Genomic DNA, 23,606 nt, shown 5'->3' with positions numbered 1-23,606 from the left:
GATATTTGAATGTATTTTTTTTAATGGTAACATTTATTTATTTTTTAAATGGTAACATTTATTTAGGCCCACTTCTTTAATTGTATATGTCTAAGATGTACAAGTTGAAGATTTGATATACATATACACACTGAAATTATCACGACACTCAAGCTAATTAACATAATCCATCACCATACATTGTCACCATTTGTGTGTATGTGGTAAGAATAATTAGGATTCTGTCCTCTTAGCACACTACAGGTATGTTAAGTACAGTATTGTTACCTAGAGTCAGCATGAGATACATTACATCTCTAGAACTTACGGGTCTTTGCATGAACTGAAACTGGGTACCCCGCCATAAACATTTCCACATTTCTCTCTACCCCTAACCACCATTCTACTCTCCATTTCTAGGAGTTTCACTATTTTAGATTCCCACTTTTGGGAATGTATCCACAGGAATAAAATCAGGATCTTGAAGAGATAACGTGCACTCCTTTATTCCCTGCAGCATTATAAATAGCCAAGATATGGAAATGTTAAGTGTCAACTGAGAGATGAACAGGTAAGGAAAATGTGGCGTATGTGCATACAAGGAATTTTTAAAAAAATTTTATTTATTTATCAGAGAGTGAGCGAGCAAGCGCACAAGCAGGGGGAACGGCACAGGGGAAGCAGCAGATTTCCCGCTGAGCATGAGCATGGAGGCTGATGTGGGACTCGATCTCAGGACCCTGGGGATCACAACCTGAGCTGAAGGCAGATGCTTAACCGACTGAGCCACACCCAGGTGTCCCTAAGTGCAAGGAAATATTGTTCAGCCTTAAGAAGAAGGGAATTCTACCATGTGCAACACAACATATGCTCAGTTCTGATTAAAACTGATTAATAAAATATCTCTCCTCAAAGCTATCTTCCTGCATTTACCAAGCCCTGCCTGCTGGAGGCTGCTTTACTTCTTGCTCACTTAGCTCTAGGAAGAGTGTAGCATGGTGAAGCGAGGAAGACAGAGGTTAAAGGTCTGGGTGTGAAGTCCAGCTCTGCTACCTGCCAGCCGAGGAACCCTGGACAAACCGATTTCCTCAACTATAAAATGGGAAGTAACAGTGGTACCTACCTTACAGGGTTGTTACGGGAGAGTCATTAGTGAGTTAATACAAGTACAAACTTAAAACCGTGTTAGTGCACAAGTATCAATGTCACGCCAGGGCTTGTCACACTTTAATGTGCATGCGAAGCACCTGGGGATCTTGTTAAACTGCAGATTCTGAGTCAGGAGGGGCCTTCGGTGGATCTGACAGTTAATGTAAAGTCTGGAACACAATTATACAGAAATACAGTAAAGAGAGCATACCTAAGGTCATGTGACAACCTCCAAAGGAAGAGTCAATTATCCAAGATGTTGCTGAAATAAAAATGAATACACAGCACCCACGAGATACATCTGTCTAGGAAGTCTAAGACGAAGTAATCATGAGGAAACAATTAGATCCATAATGCCGGATGAGACAACTGGCCTGGTTTCTTCAAAAAAATCAATGTCAAAACATACATACATACATACAGAGAAAAAGGATCAAAATCGCTCTAATAGAAGACATTTTGGGGGTAAATGGAGAAATCCAAATAGGGACTGCACACAACAGAAAGATACCAATGTTAAATTTCTTGGATGTGATAATACAGTATGATTATATAGGAGACTTAGTTTTAGGAGGTACATGAAGGATTAAGAGACGGAAATGTCAGGATATTTGTCACTTACTTTCAAGGTACAGAAAACATGTATACACTAATGTAAGTATAAATATATAGAGACAGATAAAGCAGACATCATAAGCGATTAAGTGGTAAATCCAGGTGAAGGGCATTCAGGTATGCATCTTTCTACTTGTCTGTCACTTAGAAATTTTTCAAAAATAAAATTCTGAGGGGGGTCTTTCAGGACAAAGTCTCATTTTGCATCCTTCTTATAGGATACACAGAGAAGCCCTATCCCTGCTTTCCACTCCAGTCTCGCCAACACCTGACATTTTATTACTTTTAGTACCTGTCACTGAGGCCTGCTTTCCTCAACTGGTCAACTTTTATCGAAGGTCAGCTTGGGTTACTTCCTTTGGGTACTTTTTCCTGATTTCCCAAAGTGGGTTAAGGACTCTATTGTAAAATTCCATGTTTCATTACCATGTAGAAATCCTCAACTACTTGCTTGTTTCCTATACGAGAATGCGAAGTCTGGGGCTTCTAGCGCAGTTCTGACATACGGTAGGCCTTCTGTACGTGTTTACACATTGCAACCACAGAGACATTAATTAATAGTAGGAGATGAAAGGATGAATGGTAATAAACCCTCAAGAGCCAGGAACGATGGGAGATCCATAGATACAGGGAGGGAGGGATATACCTGACATCAGCTGTCCTAGGCATCATGCCAGGCAATTTACATACACCATTTCATTTAGGTCAGGCGCAGAAGCAGGGTAATTTTCAAAAGAAAGATTCCTATCTGTCCACGTATGTAAACGGAACATCCTGCCCAGCTGAACAGAGTCTCTTTGTCCTTAGGAGTACTTGATTACTCTTTGCTCTACATCATGCTGCCTCTGCTTATTAGCTATGGACCAGTCATTTAAACTTCCAAGTCAGTTTTCACACCTGCAAAATGGGACACAGTTCCTGTTCTGCCTGTTTTATAACACTGTCAGAAATGACCAATGAAGATTGCTTATGCAATCAGTGAACAAACAGGCAACGAGTAAACTGTCCTCCTTAGAACAGCACTGCTTTCTTCTTCAGTTTACCCTCTCTCCAGCTTTCTCATGTTTCCTAGTCCTTAACTGGCAGAGGACCAGATGGAAAAGACGGGGCTCTGCCCAAATACAAGATTAAGCACAAGTATTCCAGCAGATTTCAGGTATGGGCTGAATGACGGGGTGGGCTCTGTATCGTTAGTGCCTCCAATATTATGAGAATCTACCGTGCACAGTGAGGATGACAAGAGGTTAGAAGGCTTTTGGGGAATTTGCCCTTTACTGAAAACCTGAAAGAAAATGTATTATTCTAGTCAATTAACAGAAATTATGACATGTCATGGGATTTAAGAATCAATCAATGGTATACTTTCTCTACTTCCTTGGAAAACTTAATAGAACATTTCTTATCTAGGATGTAATTTTAAATTAAACTGATAATATAGATAAAAAAAAACCCCATTAAAAACCAAAGAATTTTGAAGCTTACACAGGGACCCCGTCTCAAAAACAAATACGTAAGTAAATAAATAAGTAAATTCAAAGCACGGCCACAAAATTTAGGCTAAGAAGGCAAACAACGGGCCATATACTGAGATCATTTCTTCATGGTACCAACTTAACTTTGCCAACTAAACAAGATGAAAAGTCAAAAATGTTAGATTCATTTTTAGCTTTAAAAATATACTTCCTTGGTTCTGACAGATCAGTTTCAAATCACATGCTTTTCGAAACCATGCAGTACAAACATGTTTAAAGGCATATACTCAAAAATTTATAGTAGTTTCACAAATTCTAAGCTACAGTTTTATTCCCCGTATTAACTATCAGAGTTAGCAGAGAGACAAGCTCACGGGTTTCCTATCTAATCTTTGGTTGGAACTGTTCCACCTCCTATCTAACCCTCTAAGAAATAAAACAACAACAACGACAACACTTTGAGGTCTCAATCCACTTTACGAAAAGAAAGCTTTATGAAAAGCCTGAACGATGAATTCAAACATTAAGGAGAAAATGAGAAACGTTAGGTGTGTGAAGTAGGAAATGTTAATTTCATGCACTTAGGAACACACACTCACACCCCACAGTAGTAGAAGCAGTAGAAGAGGAAAACACTACATGTGTAGGGGTAGAAATATTTGTTACATCATGATGCTGGCTGGCGATGGAGGGTTGCCGCCTTAGAGCTCCCTGAATGGAACTTCCACTCTGGAAAGCATTCACTACATCCATCTGCAAGGAATCAGAGATTGTGACAGCTTGCTCAGCAAGAGAGAGAGAGAACAAGAGAAAGGACCATTCCATCTATCAACATATAAAAAGTAAAGAAAAAGGCACTTTTTACAGAGCAGATAAATACGCAAGAGTAGCATTTTGAGATGGAGTGGGGGGAAAAAGCTAGGAAAAAAGGATCTGAGGGGGCATATAGACACATTCCTTCACCATCAGTTAAAATTTTCACTCATTCCAGGCACCAGTATTATTTTTTTCAAAAGAGTATGTTTTGTGGGTTGGGAAGGCTAGAAAGGAAGTTAAGGAGCGCATTCAAACCTCCTCCCCAGGTCCCAGAGCCCGTGGCCCCCAGCTCCCGTCACCGTTCCTACCTCTCTACCAGGCCCATACCTGCGTTTGGATTCTGTTCAGACCTCTAAACCACAAGATCTGCCCGCGCCGCAGCTCCCTTTCAGCGTGGTCAATCTCTTCCACATCCTCTGCGAGCTCCTCCTCTGGGATTTCTTCCTTTTGCGTGCCATGACCAGCTTCTTTTAGGAATTTTAAACGGCTAGTTGGAATTGTTGAAATTAGCTACAACACAGGGGAAAGAACTTAGAAATAAATCAAAACCGAATGAAATTAAACCAACCAACCGCAATACAAAAGGCGTAAGAAGTCGCAAGCGTGGTCCACTACTGTTACCACGGAGCAGTGAGATCCTGTCCGTTAGGCTTTCTTTCACAGAACAACACAACAAAATACGTTCTCTTCTTAACGACAGAAAAGCCTGAAGTTGGAATGGTAAGAAGTTTTCCTGAGTGGAAATAACCTGATTACAGCTTTCATATTTTAAGAGAGACATTCAAGACAGTCAAGTGCACAAACATGCTCTGAAACACTTATTCCGTTTAAAACTCAAATTAATTACATTTATTTAAAATAAAACCAAAATGGCAGGTGGTTTTAACTGGATGCAAAACAAGTTTATTTTTCATTAGTGCTGAAAGAGTTCAATGAGAAAAAACATACCAAAATCCCCCCCAAATCTTCAAGGTTAAACCGAACATAGTTTTTCTGTTTATTAAATGCACTTTTTTTTTTTTTTTTTTACAAGATGAAACTCTTTAAAACTGGATTAATACTGATTGATCATGATACCAAACAGGAACAGATGCCCCAGGAAACACGAAGAGGACAAGAAATAGTAATAAATATGTACTAAATTGTGAGTGTTAATAGACATTCCTTTAGGAAGTCGGCTTATCAGGAGGAAAACAAGCACATGGTCCGGATCAGAACTGCTTAAAGACCTTCTAGTCCAACCAGCTCATTTCACAGAGGTGGAACAGGTCTCCTCACAACCAAGATCAGTGCTCCTTCTACCAGGACACACGTAAAATCAATAGACAATGTCAACCAAAGCCAGGAGCTGATCCCCATTGGGTATGTTGGTTGTACTGAATTTCCTCTTCCTGCAATTAGCCAGATGGTCTGGGAGGCTGTGGGGTTCTGTTTTCCCTATGCGGGAACATTATGAAATAACTGGAATGGTAATCAATAAAGAAAGGTGGCCCGAGTATGGATCCCTATACTTAAAAGAAGATCTCTATTAATGAGTCATGCAATAGGAGTAAGAAGAGAAACCTCAGAACCTAGAAACTTAATTAAGAAAAAGGTAAGGCACATAAAGATTGAGTTAAGTTTCAGTAAAACCTGGACATTCGCTTAGACTGACTTGCAGAATGACAGTGCATTAGCTTACACCAGGTACACATCATAACATATGTTAACTTTCGTTGATGAAAATGTTAGCAGACAATCAGTTACTTTTATAGTAATGGCAACGGACTAAAAATGAACACTGCACACACCACCGCCCCTTATCTTTTTAAACTAATGACATGGCTTCGTGTCAGCTGCCTATACCAAACATGAACTGTATCTTATTTTTCATGCATTGTATTTTATACATATATTGTTACAGCCAATCCAAAGAGCTGAAAATGTCATTTTGTGGCCCATTTATCCAGATACCACTATTTTTTCATGGAAACATTCTCTAAGTGAACTGAAACGCGAGCTTTTTTTTTCTTAGCTATATTTTGGGTTAAATTACATAATAAAACGATGAAACGTCTCAGGTATAACATCGTAATATTTTTGTAAAAATATTTTCTCTGAAAATGCAAAAATAGGTCATAGAGCAAAAGACAGAGATACCAGCATCTTAAGCAGTTATAAATGCATCCTCTTAATAACTGTTGTAAAACTTGTTCTAAAAAATAAATTAAAAAACTATGTAAGAAATTTGAAGTGTTTTATTACATAGGCATAACCATAATAATAATAACATGAGAACAGATAGTACATTAAAAAAAAAACAAAAACAAAAAACCATATCCCTGAATGCCCCTTCTTGACCCAGAATGGCAACTACTTAGAATTAAGCAACAGAATTGATTAAAGAAAATACACACTGGAAATTTAAAAGAAAAAAAAAATCACTTTATAGGTTTGAACAAAGAATGATGAGCTTTTTACCTGGCCCCAGAGTAACGTTCCCATTCCTAGGAATATTGACCATAGCCACTGTTCTATTGAAAGTTCTGAACAACTGAAAGGTTTTCCACCAAACTGCACAATTATTATCTGGAGGAATAATCAAGAGTAAATTTATTTAAATCTTTTAAACTTGACATTTCATACACTTCAAAAATTACCCAAATCTGTATCCTTTAAAACTCAAGCTGAATAATGATTATCCTGATGGTGACGTGTATTGTCATATTCACAGCTGAAAATAATACAAATGAAAATAAATTGAAATCTCTGCTTAAAATTTAAAATGCATGTATATTTCATGGTTATAGTCAGTTAAAAAAAAAAATTCTCCTGATCAGGAAAATAACTTTACGTTGTTTCCAGTTTGATCCAAGTAACTATATTCCCTTATATTATATAATTCTTTGAATAATTTATGCTTTTCCATAAAAGACAGTGCGCTTTTGCGGAAAAGACCATATATTATGAAAAGTGAACATGATAGTCAATCTTTCTTGTTTCCCACCTACACAGCTGTTCATTCTTAGCTCAAATTTAGATGTCCGGACAAACAGGAATGGTAGAAGAGGACAAGTGATCTGTAAAATTCTATGAGATACGGTGCTTACTTAGGTGGTACACTCTCAGAAATTTGCTCCCCCTTATAAATAAGAGGGAAGTTCAATGACCGGCATAGATAAAATCCTTAATACAGTGCTTATGCTTCTCTCCTTACTTTCAAAGACCTAAGACCATACATAGGAATATTAAGAATTAAGTACCAACATTCACCCTCTTGTGAGTCTGACAGGCTTCTCTTTGACATGGCAGTGAGTAGCTGCCTAATACTGAAGTAAAAGAGAATCAATTTGGTATTAACATTTTAAAACTTTTTAAGGTATGGACTCCGATCTTTGTAGCTGTACTAGACTTCAAATTCAAGTGATACGTATTTGTCAATTCCACTGTTTTTCTTAGTCAGGATTATTTCTACACTTGTACCAATGGATTCCCAGTCAATCATAACTAATTTGGCAGTCTTCCTTGGATTTTAATAGAGATATCAAACTAAAATAATTTTCCTTGGTAAACCAAGAAAACAAGCACAAAAGCTCAACATTTATTTGTTTTCCATTTCTTCTTTTTTTTTTTAAATTTAAACTTTATCTTTTGGTATTCTTAATAAGGACGTGAAAGGTGTATTAAGATGCTGGGCAAATGATCAATGATTGATATGACTGTATTGATTTGAGTTTTGTAAGAAATAATAATCTTTTATTTTAGAGTTGTAAGGAATTTGTAAGGAATAAAACTTCCTAATTATCTGGGGCATTTACTTCTAAGAACAAGGACTTTGTTTCATACTCTTTAATATATCCCTCAGATCAACAGGATACTACAGAACTGTGTAACTGTGCACAGATCCATTTTCCAAAATGAGTGCTCAGGGAGCCTTGCATCAGGTGCTACCTTCTAAAATTTGGAAGTAGTAGCATTAAATAGAGTTCAACAAGTTTCTTAACTGTAGGATTTCCCAAAGCCTTTGATTTAATTTAAAAAAGAGAAAAGAGAAAAAAGAAAAAAAAGAAAAAAAGCAGCCAGCATTTGAATATCTCCCTCCCAGGGAGTAAGCTCAGAGCTTCCTGAGTGTATGGTCTCCCTTAATGCCTCAGTAATTCTGTGATGCGGCCTCATATATATATTATCCCCATTTCACAGATGAAGAAGCTGTAGCCTGTCAGAGAGTCACACGGTTACTAAGAGGCAACGATCTGACCCCATGACTGACTTGTAAGTTTGTACTTGTTACTATAATGTTATATTGCTTTAATAAACTACAACAGGTAGTAACATAGGCAATATTTCCTATACTTATCTGAGGATGTAAGAGCAACCGAAGGAACCAATGTTTCGTGAAACGTTATTTTGAAAACACTGATTCTGTGTTAATCGCTAGAAAGTAGGAGATAAAATATTTACAAAGAATTCAGGATTATTATGTACTTTATGATCTGTCAAAAAAAAAAAAGGCAAGAAGAAAAATCAGCTAGTAAGTGAAAGAGACAGAAATTAAATTGAATACAATTTATAATAGGAAGCCCTTCAGGGACCTCTGCTCTACAATCAAGACTCTGGCCAGACTGTTTCAGAAGTAAACAGAACGAGATATGTGTATATCAAGGTCCATGTTTTCCTACCCAGCTAAAACTGGCTACAAAAGTGCTATTCAAAGTGCCACTCCATGATAAGAAGATAAGGAACAGGCACTAGTGTACAAATCGATGCATGTTTGCATAGCAGAATCACCGCTGCTATTACTTACAAACACACACCTCCAGCAATGAAACAAAAACCCTCCTTGAAACACAGGGTGATTAATGAAGCTGCTGATTTATAGTCTGACACATGCTTCTTACCTCACTGTGGACTTGTAATAAACGGACCAGGAGCTGGTCCACAGACTATACTTTCGAGTAGTACTGGCTTATACATAAGGCACTGATGAATGATACCCTCCCATTAAACTCTTCTGGGTATATCAATCTTTGCTGAGAACCAAGTTACCAGATTTGCTTGATAGAGAGGCAGTTAAATTTTCTGCAGTCCTCATATATTAGGAAGATAAAATCAATCCAGTTTTATAGCAAGTAAAAGCTATAATTTTAACATGTCATGAACGATACTTTTTTACAACCTGAATAAAATACTTCCAGAAAATACTTGTTGCAAGTAAGCAACATTTTCCCTAAAGTTTATGGAAATTGAAAGCTAAAACAGAAATAATTAAGTTTAGGGTTTTGGTACCTAGAGTACATAAGCCATGGCTGAATAAACTTTACAATTCTTCAGTCTTCATTTCAAAACAAACTCCCATCACTGCCTGACCCCTTCAAGCTCACTGTTTAATTTTAAATCTTGTTTTGATGGTATAGGGAACTCTTGAACAACACTATTTAAACTGCCCAAGTTCACTTATACATAAATTTTTTTTCAGTAAACACAGTATAGTACTGTAAATGTATTTTCTCCTTATGATTGCTTGGTAACATTTTTTTCTCTAGCTTCCATTATTATAAGAATATATATATGATATGTAAAATATGTGTTGGCTATTTTATGTTATTTGTAAGGCTTCTGGTCTAGAGTAGGCTATTAAGAGTTTTGGAGGAAGTTCAAAAGTTATACTCAGATTTTCAACTGTGCAGGGCTGGGCTGGGGCCGGGAGGGGGTGGGAGTTGGTCCCCCATCCCGTGTTGTTCAAGAGTCAGCTGTATTACAAAATCAAAAACTAGCATGTACCAACTCAGGAAGCAGCATTCAGAATCACGTGAATCTTAGAATATTCATTTCAAGTACTATTATTTAATAAATGTAACCGTAGATACAATTAATATCAATTGCTCAAAGCCATTAAGTGATCACTCTAGCTAGGCCAGAAACTGGTAAACAGTAAGATTTGCCTTAAGTAACATTAAAATTATAAGAGTTTTGATAATAATGTAAACAATCGGTATCAGCTTATGTGTAAAGTATCACAACCACGGAATCAGTAGTGCAATTAAAATAGTATTAGCTTTATATACTCTGCTCAACGTGGGATTTCAGGATACAGCATATTTTAACTTGACGTATGGTATTTAAAATCTTTTAGGGTGTCGTTAAGGCAATATATAGAAGCCCCCCACATGCAGCGAACAATTTCTAGAACAAGCTGTTTATCTAATATCTCCTACATGATCATCAAATTCGAAACTATCTTTTCCAATTACCCACCTGTACCACAAAAGTGCCTAAAACAATTGTGCAGAAGATGGCATTATTAAAGATTCCTTCGAACACATTTCTTTCACCGTGAATTTTCCGGGCATTTATTTCGTTGAAAAGTTGCATCAGCACAAAGGTATTAAAAACAATAGTATAATGTTCCGAAGGAGGAGCATGCAAAGGAGCATTTCTTCCACTATCAATATCAAAAAACTTTTCTCCTGAAAGAATGAAAAATTACTACTTTGTAATTATCATACAAAACAATTTAACATTTCAAGAAAAGTATGCAATAATACAACCTAGCCAGAGCTTTATTTGATCTCGAATAACAGCACGGGTTAAGTTGGAAGAAACCTGGGGTCATCTAGTACAACTCCACTGTTTTACAGATGTGGACGCCGAAACCCCAAAACTACGATATTTAAGTTAGTGGCAGAGCCAGGACCAAAAAAAAAATCAGGAATCTTTTTACTTCCTCCCACGGTCTATCATAGTGCTTCCCTAAGCAACATCCACTGACAGAGAGAAGAAAGGAAAGATATATGGGCAGTCAGAAACAGAACTTATGTTCTTGAAGAATCTGCAACATTCAAACATCTGGGATGGTATTAGCTTGGAACAAAAACAACCGAAGCTTTATCAGGCATTGAATTCTTACCAGCGAATAAGAGTGTAAAGACTACTACAAGTTGATAGAATGCATGACCCAAAATATTCTTCATCATGGTGCGTGAGATGAGAGGCTTATTTCTACCATAAGGCTTCCGAAGCAAGAGAGATTCAGTGGGGGGTTCAGTTGCCAGAGCCAGGGAAGCGAGCGTATCCATTATGAGGTTTACCCACAGCATCTGCACAGCCTTAAGCGGTGAATCCTAGAAAAGATAGGTTTCCTAATAGAAATTCACAACTATTCAGGGACTCAGCAATTCTCAGGAAGCCTTTTGTAGTTAAAAACTCAAAGAACAGAACAGGATAACATTTTCATATTAATTAACCTACATTGTTAAGCTTCAGTTTATTCAAATGTTTAAGTACTTTAAAACGGTAGCTTATACACACATTTTTGCTTTAAAACAAACATGTTTTAATGAAAAACAACAACAATAACTACAACAAGAACAACCGTGAACCTACTTGAGTAATACAGGCACCCGTGAAAGCAACGATCACTGCGACCACGTTAACAGTGAGCTGGAACTGAAGAAACTTGGAGATGCTGTCATAGACATTTCGTCCCCACATCACCGCTTTAACGATGCTTGTGAAGTTGTCATCCGTGAGAATGATGTCAGAAGCTTCTTTAGCTACGTCCGTTCCAGCGATACCCTAAGAAGAAAAATGCTGTGAATTAGACTAAACGTTTGAAATACCACGCTTAAGTATCCAAAAGGGCAGCAGTATGCGATAAACCAAAATTTGCCATTATACTGAATGACTAATGACTGACATTTACTGTAAAAGAAGGTAATTTAGTTATTCTACAGTATCTCTCAGAAAGTGATTTTACCTAAACCAAAATCGAACAAAGAGTAAGGTATGGGAAATAAAGTTCAAGTTGGGTTTAAAAAAAGAATGCATCACTCAAGTTCCTCCCTAAAAGTCACACAAAAAGGTGTATTAAAATAAAAACTTAACAAAATCCAAGTTAGTGGGAAAGGACATACTGCAAGGAAATCTTAAGAGGCTGGAGAGGAGATAAGCAAATAGTAAGTAGGCTGGCAGACCCCACAGAGCGGAATCCCAAGCCAAGAGTAGGGAAAGCAGAGGAAACTTTCTTTGCACAACAGACTTTCCTACATAAGGCTCAGTACTTGGCAGCACCAGGCAGCACTGGAAGGAGGGGTAAAGGTGTGAATAAAAATTGAAGGACTTCTTGAAAGTCTAGCAAAGACACTGAAGAAGTACCCAGAAGGTCCAAACTAAGAACAACTCTGTCCATCAAGAGTAGAATGGGATGGGTTAGCAAGCTGTAGATTAGTAATGAGTGAGCTACGGTGATACACAACACAGATGAATTTCTTAAGCGTAATGACGAAGAAAGGATGCTGGACTCAAAATACATGTAAGATTCTTGGGTTCACAGTTTGGAAGCAGATAAAAGTAATCTTCAGAATACTAGTTATCTTCACAGAGAGACAGGGCAATGTTTAGAAGACAGCGTGATTGAAGCTTCAGGTAACAATCTATTTCTCGCCTTACACAGAACAGATTTGCTCCCTTGTGATAATCCATTCAGTTGTACATTTATGACTTACGCACTTTTCTGTATGTGTGTTTTATGTTAACAACAAAATTAGAGGAAAAGGCAGCTAAGTTCTCAAGGCCTGTTCCCAGGTCCATGCAACCAAGTGGCAATTTGCCATGCCCTCTGACCTGGAAGAAGACTGCCTGGTAATTTATCTGAGAGGGTATGACAAAGACAGTGCAGACTGTGGGGAGGCGGGGAGGAGGTACAAAGCACTGCTGAGTACAGGGGTGCGCTACTGAAAAAAAAAAAGGGGGGGGGTTAAGGCTAATTCTTGCTTAATGAGTATTGAGACCACCACCCCCTTTTCTCTACTTGTTTTCCAGAACACCAGTATTCAGGAGTGCCCCTAGGTAACAGATTTGAAGATTCTTTTCTGGGAAATTTGATCATCTGAAGAGAAAAGACCTGAGAAGACTACAGTTCAAGGTACACTAAGGAAGTGAAACAGCCAAGCCAGATCACTGTACTGAGAAGCTTCTCGTTGACATATCCCACACACAGCCCCGAGGCTTTCCAGCTTTCCACCGGTAAATACGCAGAGACAACCAAGAATCAACCACCTGACATTGGACGAAAGATGAAACCCAAACAGACTTTGCCGAGATGAAAGCTTATTTAAGAAGCCAAATCCTTACAGAGGTAAAAGGCATAGCAGTGAAACATGAACAGAATACTAAAACAAGGGCAAAAAAGTCAGTGATCGAAAAATAACTCTCGGGAGATTAAACATATGATCACAGAAACTTAACAACAACAACAACTCAGAAACTAAGGAAATGCCCCTGAAAATAAAGCAAGATGATAAAGGTATGGTAAGCTGGAAAAAAAAAAAAAAAAAAAAACCCACAAGATAATGAGTCCAAGCAGTTCAAGAACTGGGATTGGGGACGGTGGTGGATGTTCCAAAAGAAGAAATGGTGGAGGGGTGCCTGGGTGGGTCAGTGGGTTGAGCTGCTGCCTTAGGCTTGGGTCGTGGTCTCGGAGCCCTGGGATCGAGCCCTGCATCGGGCTCTCTGCTCAGCGGGGAGCCTGCTTCCTCCTCTCTCTCTGCCTGCCTCTCTGCCTGCTTGTGATCTCTGTCAAATAACTAAATAAATTCTTAAAAAAAAAAAAAAAGAAGAAGAAATGGTGGAGACAAAGTAAGCCTAGCATCAAAAAATTTCACAAAACTGAAGAATATGAGTTTATTTCATAGTAGAGAGTTGTTCTACGACAAAACATCATTACGTTTCAAAAGACTGGAAACTAAGGAAAGACATATGCATCTCCAGAAAGGGGGGAAAAAAAGAAAACCCGTAAGAGGTTCAGAATTCAGAATGGTATGTAACAATAATGGAGGAATGAATTCAAAATTCTGAGTGAAAAACTGATTTTCAAACGAGACTTCTAGACCAAGTCAGATTAAGACTCAAGAGTACAAAGGGTGGAGATTTCAGTCATAAAAGTTACAAAAATGTTTAACTCTCATAAACTTTTCTTCTCAGAAAGCTAATGGAGGAGACAGTTACCCCACGACGGAGTAAATCAGAACAGACAATGACATTGAGTCCAGGAAATACCAGATCCAACATGACAGAGGAAAAGGAAATCCTCAGGTATGGAGAACAACAAGACAGCTGGGTAGTAGGCCTGGGAGAGGCCACACTCAAGCATGTCAGAAGGTCTGGGAGAAGAATCTCTAAGGAGGTAAAAATGTAGAAGTGCTAGGTGATTCTGATGTAAAGAATGGAGAATTTGGTGATGAGTTCATTTGAAGCACCTACAAAAACTAAGCACAAATGTGAACACATTTAAAAAAGAAAACTCATTTAAAATAAAGAAATAGTTTTAAAAAGGGAATGAGACAATTTATAGGGAATACAAGAAGTTGTTCAAGGAAGTAAGAGTCAGGATGGTAGACTACACAGCTCAGCTTAGAAAAACATTTACAGGGGCGCCTGGGTGGCTCAGTGGGTTAAGCCGCTGCCTTCGGCTCAGGTCATGATCTCAGGGTCCTGGGATTGAGCCCTGCACTGAACTCTCTGCTCAGCAAGGAGCCTGCTTCCTCCTCTCTCTCTGCCTGCTGGTGATCTCTCTCTCTGTCAAATAAATAAATAAATAAAATCTTTAAAAAAAAAAAATTTAAATTAAAAAAAAAAAAAAGGAAAAAAAAAAAAGAACAGCATTTATAGGGCGCCTGGGTGGCTCAGTTGGTTGAGCAACTGCATTCGGCTCAGGTCATGATCCCGGACTTCCAGGATCGAGTCCCACATCGGGCTCCCAGCTCCTTGGAGAGCTCTCATGCTCTCTCACTCATTCTCCCTCAAATAAATAAATAAAATATTGAAGAAAAAAAAAAAAAAAGAACACCATTTATAGTCACAATAAGGACTGTATACTGGTCTATCAGAAATTATGATCTAATTCTGGGGCAAGGATGACAGGGTAGGTCCTGTGTAGTGTGCTTTACGGAGGGGAAGTGGTGTGTGCCCGTCGAAGTGTCAAATATTTGTCTTCGCCAGTGAGAAGTCAGTAGCAAGTGCTTTACTGTAAACAAATAAAAAAGCACCATCATGTAATTTAAATATATGGAGGCAAACAATTAAGGGAAACAAAGAGCTAAAATGGTTGGTTTCCTTTTATCAAAAACAAAAAACAAAAAAACAAAAAACTGGAAGTAGGGGGCTTCAGCAGTAAGTCTTATAAAATGGCTTGATTTTTTAAATCCATTTAGTGTACTGATAACACAAAAACAAAGCTCAAGTTTTTCTCAAAAATATTCCACGAGGGAACAATTTAAATTTAAAATTTTAGCCTCTAACTTCTAATCAGAATATTTTACTTTTAATGTACAACATATTTAACACATCTAAACCTCACAGGTCTTCCTGCTTCTAATCATTTCCCATCTTTTTCATATGCAAATCTCATCACTCCCTTGTTCAAAATCCTTCAAAATATAAGAAGCAATTTTGAGATGTTAATTGGTGTCCAAATAAAAATGAGTTCCACTGTCAAGTAAGTCTGGGGAACTTCCACCAGAAAAAGTTAAATAGTTTTTTTTATGAGCTCTGAGTTGTGTGCCACCATGCATGGGAAGTCTCCAAACTTCTCTTACTCCATCAGAAGACTGTCCGGGTGGGGCTGATGTACTGGATAAAAGAACAAACTCCTTATCTCCGTATTCAAGGCTCTTTGCAGGTGCTGCCTGCCTATCTACCCGACTTCATGGCCCATTCTCCTCCAACAGCACACCCCTTCTAGACAAGTTCAACTTCTTGTAGCTCACGAGGGTCCCTGCACTGTACTTCTCCATTTCCTCTTCTCCGTCCCTTAACCTTTCCCAGTCTGTCCAGGCAAAGCCTCCCTCCTTGACATACACCTTGTGTTCTGTCTGGTCCTTCCCTGGCTGCCACTATGCTCTGAGTACTTATTCCCCTGTGTGCTGAACCTTGAGGAGACAACTACTCACTTCTAATGTTTCTGGACCAGAATACTGAAAACTGCTTCTTAATATGTGGAGAATAAACAAACAAATCCTTTATTAATCCAAAGTTTAAAAAGACAGTATTTTAATTACCTTAGGGAAGATTGTACTACCAAAGATGTATTTGGTTATAGAAATCCATCATGGAATTCAGGCTTTGAAGACAGAGGTAACTGTATGTTATGGTTGGCTGAATTTTGGTAAGAATAATGTATTATAATAACATAATATAGTCATTATTTTAAATGTACCCATAGAAGCTTGCAATTCAAAAGGAATCTATGGCAAGCGGCTATACAGAGATAAAGCCAGACCTCTTTGCAACCTAATCATCTACTTATACTAGAGTCCTTCTGCAAATCTTATTTTATTGTCAAAAATTTTATTTCAATGTTAACTTTTTAAAGTATATATAGTGTGTATAAATATACACACAGACACACAGACACACACACACAGAGGATATACAGATAGTATTCTAAAATGCTATTTCTGCCTGCAAAGGAAGAGAAATTTAATAGGGACTAATCAGTAGCAATTTCTTGCAGGTATTTATTAAAAACTCAAGTCAAATAATTTTGTCCTGCAGTTTTAAAATATGAAATTGGACAACTGAATAAATACACAAAGTAAACTCAGGCTTGACTGAGTGCTTTGACATTCAAGTCATTCCTTCTGTCTTCTAAAACAGATTTAGATTTTTGACATGCTACTTTAAAAAAAGGTGGTACCACGGGCCTAAAACCTCAGGGCTTCCAAGTGAAACAAAGCAGTCACTGTACTGTGTTTCTGTTTGTAATACTATATTTACCTGCATGCACTGAAAATCCTTAGCATCTGCCTTAAAACACTGAAGGTCTGGGAAGCAAGCTTTTTATTTTTTAAAATGAACTGTAAATCAATGCCCTCTTGGTCAGCTGTCCCGATGAAAGTCCGAGTCCTGCTAAGTGCTCAGAGCAGCAGAGAGTGATCGTGTGTTCCTACAATGAACAAGAATCTTACGTGCCCACAGCCAAAGGGACAGGACCTCAGTATTCCTTCTCCCTTAAGCTACTTTGCACAAGTCTTCAGAAGTTCAGACAGATGTGCTGCCAGCCATAATGAGTCTGCAGTAGGGCAGGGTGGGGAGCTCTGGGTTCATGGCTAGGGGCTGAGAGCACTTCACTCACATAATTTCCTTCTTCTATCCCTCCCATGCCTGCTGAAAGCCTGCCACCATGGTGATGGTTCTGCTACCTCCCTATCTTAGCAACACACTAACAGGGGGACAAATTATACAAATAAATCCTGGTACGCACATGTTTTCTTGTATCTGAAACCTGTGGGCCCAGACTATGTTTCGGAATTCTTTTTTTTTTTTTTTTAAAGATTTTATTTATTTATTTGACAGACAGAGATCACAAGTAGGCAGAGAAGCAGGCAGATAGAGAGGAAGGGAAGCAGGCCCCCCGCTGAGCAGAGAGCCCGACGTGGGACTCGATCCCAGGACCCTGAGATCATGACCTGAGCCGAAGGCAGCGGCTTAACCCACTGAGCCACCCAGGCGCCCGGAATTCAAGTCTCCCACATTTTAGAAAGATAATGATGCACTTACATCCCACCACAAATTTTCCCAGAGGGGATCAGCACCCCATAAAAACATTAGTATCTATACAATGGCTACGATTGTTCATGATTAAGTGGGACAAAAAGTCCTCACATCCATTCAGAATTATGTCCTGGGAGTCAAAAGAGTCTGTTGCAAATTTAGGGAAGAAATTTCAGTTTTCAGATTTTTAGATTTGGGAATTGTGATTATAGACCTGTACTTTCAAAAAAGTAAGTTAAAATTAGAATATTTGTTTTCTATGGCACTGAAGGTACAAAGATTCATTCCAACACTGAAAAGCTACAAGAAATCAATTCAGAAATATAAAACAACCTAATTTCAGGCACTAAACATTTATGTAGCATCTGTATTTCATAGTATCAATTTTATAATAAATACTTCATCAGTACTATGGCTAGTGTAAAAGAATATAAAAATGAAATGCTGAAGTTTTCTAGCACTTTAAATAATCGAATCTAAATAGAAGACTTGGAGGGGCAGGGTTTTTACAATCAAAAAAGGACTGTAGCTATTATACATGAAATGATGACGTTCAGTTACTCTTAACAGACATCTTCAGTGGAACAGAAGATTCTCAATTATATTTTTAACTCACACACACACACGCATATATACTTTCTCTTTTATTCAAAGCCTGTCTCCTGCTTAAGAAGACTGTTGTAAGGTTCAGATCAGACAACAGGTATTTATATATTTTGCAGAGTACAAGGTAAATGCTTGATGTTATAGTTCTTCAAGAGTCACCTTCTAACCAGATTTCACTGCATCAAATGAACATGGTTACAAACTATTCACACTTATAAACTAATTTAGGCACATACTATTTTCACTCAAATCTTGAAGGACAGTGTTTAAAATCAACAGTGGGGCGCCTGGGTGGCTCAGTGGTTAAGCGCCTGACTTTGGCTCATGTCACAATCTCAGGGTCCTGGGATCCAGCCCTGTGTCAGGCTTCACATAGGCAGGAAGCAGCTTCTCCCTCTCTGGCCCTTCCCCTACTCCTGTGCTCACTCTCAAATAAGTGAAAAAAGTTAGTTGCAATCTAGGAACAAACAACTTAGCCAGTAAATTACTTCTGAATATTAAACAGGTTAAGTTCATACCATTGCAAATCCAACATCAGCTTTCTTCAGTGCTGGGCCATCATTTGTACCGTCACCAGTTACAGCTACAACCTGGCGTTGTTCCGACACAGTGCTGTCAATTATACCTGAAAAAAAAGTAAATATTTGTGTTGTAAAAATATCCCCTTTAATTAACAAGGTGATTCTGCAGAGGACCCTGACGAGCCAGTTTTACAGACTCGATGTTAAAAATAAACAAACAAATATAGACAAATGGAAACTGCTGAGGTGTTGGACAAGGACCAAGTCCAGAAACTAAGGTTACACTAAGAGCAATATCCTGTTTTAATCAGGATAAACACAGTTCACGGAAGGTGTCAAAAGGAAATGTATTTAGATTTTATCAGAAGAGATAATATCCAAGATCCAATCTACTATTCAGTATCTACTATTACTTTGGGAAACAGAACACATTTCTGTATGAACAAACGGTGAATTAGCCATAAAATCCACTCACCTTTAACCAGTGTGTGTTTGTCAGTAGGAGATGATCTGGCAAGTACTCGAAGCTTTGGCCAAATCTTGTCTATCCGCTCTTGCTCAATCTATAAATATTCGTGAAAGTTAAAATGTACCCAAATTAGTTTTATAATTCCCAAATTAGCTATCTGGCATATGTATCAGCAGTTCTCAAGAGCGTGGTTAACAGACCAGCACCATCAGCAACTCGAGGAACTTGTCAGAAATGCAGATTTTTTTAGCAAGGCCTCAAGCCTATCATTTTATCAAATCCCCTGGGTTGGGGGCCTAGCAATCAATGTTTTTAAAAGGCTCTCTGGGTCACTCGAATGCATACTCCAGGTTGAGAACCACTATTTTATATATATATATATATATATATATATATATATATATATATATATATATATATATATATACACAAACACACACACACACACACACCCCATTTTAAGATCAAATTTTGAAAATCTTCCCACAGCCTATGAAAATAAGAACACCTTAAAACAAAACAGTATGAAAAGCACAGAATTTGAGGTGTCCTAAAATATGCTCTGTATCAGCCTTTCCCAACTCTTCCTCCCATACTCCCCTATATATATTATACTTCTGAAATTGGCCTAGACTGAAAAAAAAAGTGCTCACTCCCTTTAGGACAAATTTCTCTATCACTAATCTCTTTCACGTGCTAAAACGTTTTGCTTCTTAGGTGTAGGCTGCTTTCCCTCATTTGTGATACATAACCCACAGTGCATACTCAATATGTTACTGGTTGAATGAAATTCCCAATATATGAAAAATACATCAACACAAAAACTAAAGAAGTCCTTACCTCTCCTTTTTCATTTCGTATTCTTCTGTTGAAATCTTTACCTTCGAGGCATAGAAAATCTTCCCCCGGATGTAAAATACCACATTTGGTAGCAATAGCCCGAGCAGTATTAATATTATCACCAGTAACCATCCGCACAGTAATTCCAGCCCTCTGACACTTCTTTATTGCCTCTGGTACCTGGTTTACAAAGAAAAAATTCGTATTATGAAAGAAAATTAGTATTTCCAAACAATGCATTACTGCATAGTTCCACAAACAATGACCATTGTACTTTCATCTCAAGATATTCAATATTTCTTGAATTACTCCCAATAATCTCTTCTATCCTCTTTCATTGCCACAGTCCTAGTTCAGGCTTCATTTTTAGTTGTGATCCTACTTAACTTGTTTGCATTACTTATTTACCAAAGGCTTCTTAAAATGCTCCCCCACCCTCAACTATTACGCAGTTCTTTTTTGGTTGGCTTTCTGGTTTTACTGCCCAGACAACACCAGAGTAAAATGCTGGCGTGTGCTCTTTAGGGTTAAGGTGGCTCACTTTTCCCCTCCCACTTGATATCTTTTAAGGATTACCCTACTTATTCTTGTACATTTAACTATCATGTTTGTGCTAGTAATTTTCCAATCTACATCTTTCTCCCACCTCATTGTGAATGCTGAGTTCATAATTTCATCAGAGAAGTGAACAGTGGAATCTGGGAGTCCAAAGGTGGGGGACCAGGTTTTTTAAAACCTATCTAACAGAAACCTAGGGGTCATCTGAGCTCTTCCAATCTCTTATTCTACCCATCTTTAAACAACAATGAGTCCTGTGGATTTTAACCTTCCCTGCACCTTGTCTCCCCTGCTTGTTGCCTGAACTACCAAAATAGCTTTCTAATTGGTATCCCTGTCTTTATGTTTGTTTCTCCTGTAAAACATCTGATATACCTGATGATAGACTTATTTTTCTAATAGATTTTCTTAAAAATACATGACAATTTCTCAACTGTTACACTATTAAGCCACAAAGTTCTTAGTATAACAGAGTTTCACCTCAAAGTAATTTCTAAATTTATCTAAAATTTTTCTCTACAAGACAGTCTGATGGATGAATTAAATACATATTGTTTCTGCTTCTCTACTTCTGGCAATTCCCTTTGCCTAGAGAATACTTCCTGCTCTTCTCTAATCAAGATATCCATACTGATTCCTCTGGAGTAGGGGCTGCAAATGCAAACACCTATAGAGCCATGTGGGTAACATAAATGGGAAAAAGACAGAACCCAAAACTAATGCCTAATGAGAAAGCTACTTGGCTTTAGCCTATTTTTTTTTTCTATGACGGAATAAATGCCCAAAGTTGATAGAACCTATAACTTTAAGAGAAAGTAGAAAGCTACATTTGTGTATGCTCTCTCAATACATAATACTTTATACACACACACACACACACACACACAGTCCAAGGAAAATCTGACTGAAGGCTAAATTTGGCCTTGCAGACTGATGGTTTATGACTTCTACTGTAAATACAGTTTAAATGTAATGTCTCTGAACAGCTTTCATGGCCTACCTAGACAAAATTGTGTCTTCGTACAGCACATGCATCTATTATTTTAAAAAAATCAACATTTGATTTTGAAAACACTGGTTAGCAAAAAAATGTAATGTATATCCAGATATCTCATTTGAGATGAAAAGTAACCCAAAATTGTCCACCCAAGCACTCAATGATTGGGTGGTATCCTGAGATCACTTGGAATAGGGGGGACAATGAATAAAAGAGAGAAACTGGTGTCGGGTTAAAACCACGCGGCAAATAATATTAAAGAAGGGCAAACTAACATTTATGAATGGCCCACTAACCATACTAAATATCTTCAAATAAAGCCCACAAACTACCTCCACTTTTACAATAAGAAATTGAAGAGAAGCCAATTACCTTGCTCAAGTACCTACACAAATTCAATAAAGCTGAATTTATTCTAGATATCTAATCAAAATTCTCTGTATCAGAAATGCAGTCCACAATACCCACTCACAGAAAGCTGTTTTATATTACATTGTCTCATATTAGTCTCAAAGTATCCATCTCATATTGTGATACTAAAAAAAAAAAAAATTAAGTGCCACTTTCATGTTTAAAAAAAAGATGAAACTCTTAATCAACCTCAATGCCAAAAGCACGAGAACAGCAATCTACTTTCCAGAGGACAAAAGCTGTAGACACCCTGATCTAATACTACATCTAGGTAAGAGTTAAGCCATAAATCAATGCTTAAAACTTTGGTTTCCTTTTGACCAAAAGCAAACATCACCCACCTGGGTATTTCATCATTTCTGAACAGATGGCAGCTTGATTCTCCTACTCCTTCAATAATATCATCTACCCCTCAGCTAGTAATGGAAGACTGACTGCCTCTCCTCTGTAAGACATCTACTTGTGGAGCTAGACTCTCCTCGGGAGAGCTCCTGGAGCCCCTCGGGTGAATTTCCCAGCCTAGGCTCCTTTCAGGCTCCTAGGTCCAAATGCCTACAGGATGTACATTAGGATGATTCAGACACCTAAAAAATGTCAAGAATAGTATATCCAAACCCAACAGATTCATTCCTACTGGTTTTACCTCCATTTACTTTGAAATCATCCCTCTCTTTTTGTCTTCCCTGCCAAACTGTATGTAGTGCTACGCCATGATCATCTCTTCCTGGGATCACTGTGATAATCCCTTCTCTGCTTTACTTCCTCTTCTGTTTCTCACACAGTACCTCAAAGAGTATTTTAATGACACAAATTGTGTTACTTCCCAGCCTGAATTTCTTTAATTACTTCCCACTGAGTTTTAGAATAAAATTCACAACCCATATGTTTTGTAAGACCAAAGATAATCGTATCTGTCCCTTCTTGTCGACTCTTATGGCCATACTGGCCTCCTTTCTAACTTTGAAATAGTTAATACTTTCCCACGCTCAATGCTCTCTCTGAATTTTTTGTTCCATTTGCCTGAATATTCTTCTTGCAGCTGTTAATTTGGCTGGCTCCCTTTCCGCCATCAGATCTCAGTTCAAATGTCATATCCTCAGAGATTTCCTAATGTGTCTAAGTCACCTAATTTCACCACCCTGAGCATACCCTTTATAACCCTTTTCACCTTGTAACTGTCGTATCTGGTACCACCCTCCCAACTACCCCCATATGCCAACCAGAATGTAAAACCACTGAGGGCGGACCAAGTCTTATTCCTTACAGAATATATTTTCACTTGGCATACTGTCCAAAAATTTATCATTTTGTCTGTTTGGCTGTCTTCTCTAGAAGACCAATTTCATGACTATTTTGTTTACTGCACTATTTCCAGTTCCTAAAAGAAGTACCTAATATAATACGCTGGGTATTGAATCAGTGAGCTGCGAGTCACTGAACAAAAGCTGCTTTTGCCTTTGTGCTTTTATTCATGTTGCTGCTTTGCTCAGAATGTGCTTACAACTGTCCCTTGAGGTTCAGCTGACACCCCATCCGTGGAGACTCAGGTCGGTAATTAACCTCCCAGAAGTCTTACTTGACCCCTTCAGTGGTTCACAGAGCATAGCAGTGTTTTCAGTACACCTTTTAGACAAAGCCAGATT

At 38.1% G+C, this 23,606-nt stretch overlaps 1 protein-coding gene across 5 annotated transcripts in view; it reads right to left on the bottom strand.

Annotated features, from left to right (window-relative positions):
• The window catches only part of ATP2B1 (ATPase plasma membrane Ca2+ transporting 1), a 124,068-nt gene that overhangs the window by 4,449 nt on the left and 96,013 nt on the right, over positions 1–23,606 (bottom strand). For 3 of the 5 annotated variants that reach the window (XM_044228993.1, XM_044228994.1, XM_044228995.1), the window contains 9 exons: positions 19,998–20,177; positions 19,164–19,251; positions 18,686–18,792; positions 11,394–11,585; positions 10,918–11,131; positions 10,266–10,477; positions 6,492–6,599; positions 4,359–4,541; positions 3,882–3,968 (listed from right to left, as the gene is read on the bottom strand). In XM_044228993.1, the coding sequence (XP_044084928.1) occupies positions 3,882–3,968; positions 4,359–4,541; positions 6,492–6,599; positions 10,266–10,477; positions 10,918–11,131; positions 11,394–11,585; positions 18,686–18,792; positions 19,164–19,251; positions 19,998–20,177 (1,371 nt within the window). Of the gene's footprint in view, positions 1–3,814; positions 3,969–4,358; positions 4,542–6,491; positions 6,600–10,265; positions 10,478–10,917; positions 11,132–11,393; positions 11,586–18,685; positions 18,793–19,163; positions 19,252–19,997; positions 20,178–23,606 lie in introns of all 5 variants that reach the window. The other 2 variants (XM_044228998.1, XM_044228997.1) reach the window with 2 other exon arrangements.

This window comes from Neovison vison, chromosome 12, assembly GCF_020171115.1.
Source record: "Neovison vison isolate M4711 chromosome 12, ASM_NN_V1, whole genome shotgun sequence".
NCBI lineage: Eukaryota > Metazoa > Chordata > Mammalia > Carnivora > Mustelidae > Neogale > Neogale vison.
This window is presented reverse-complemented; position numbering and strand designations above follow the sequence as displayed.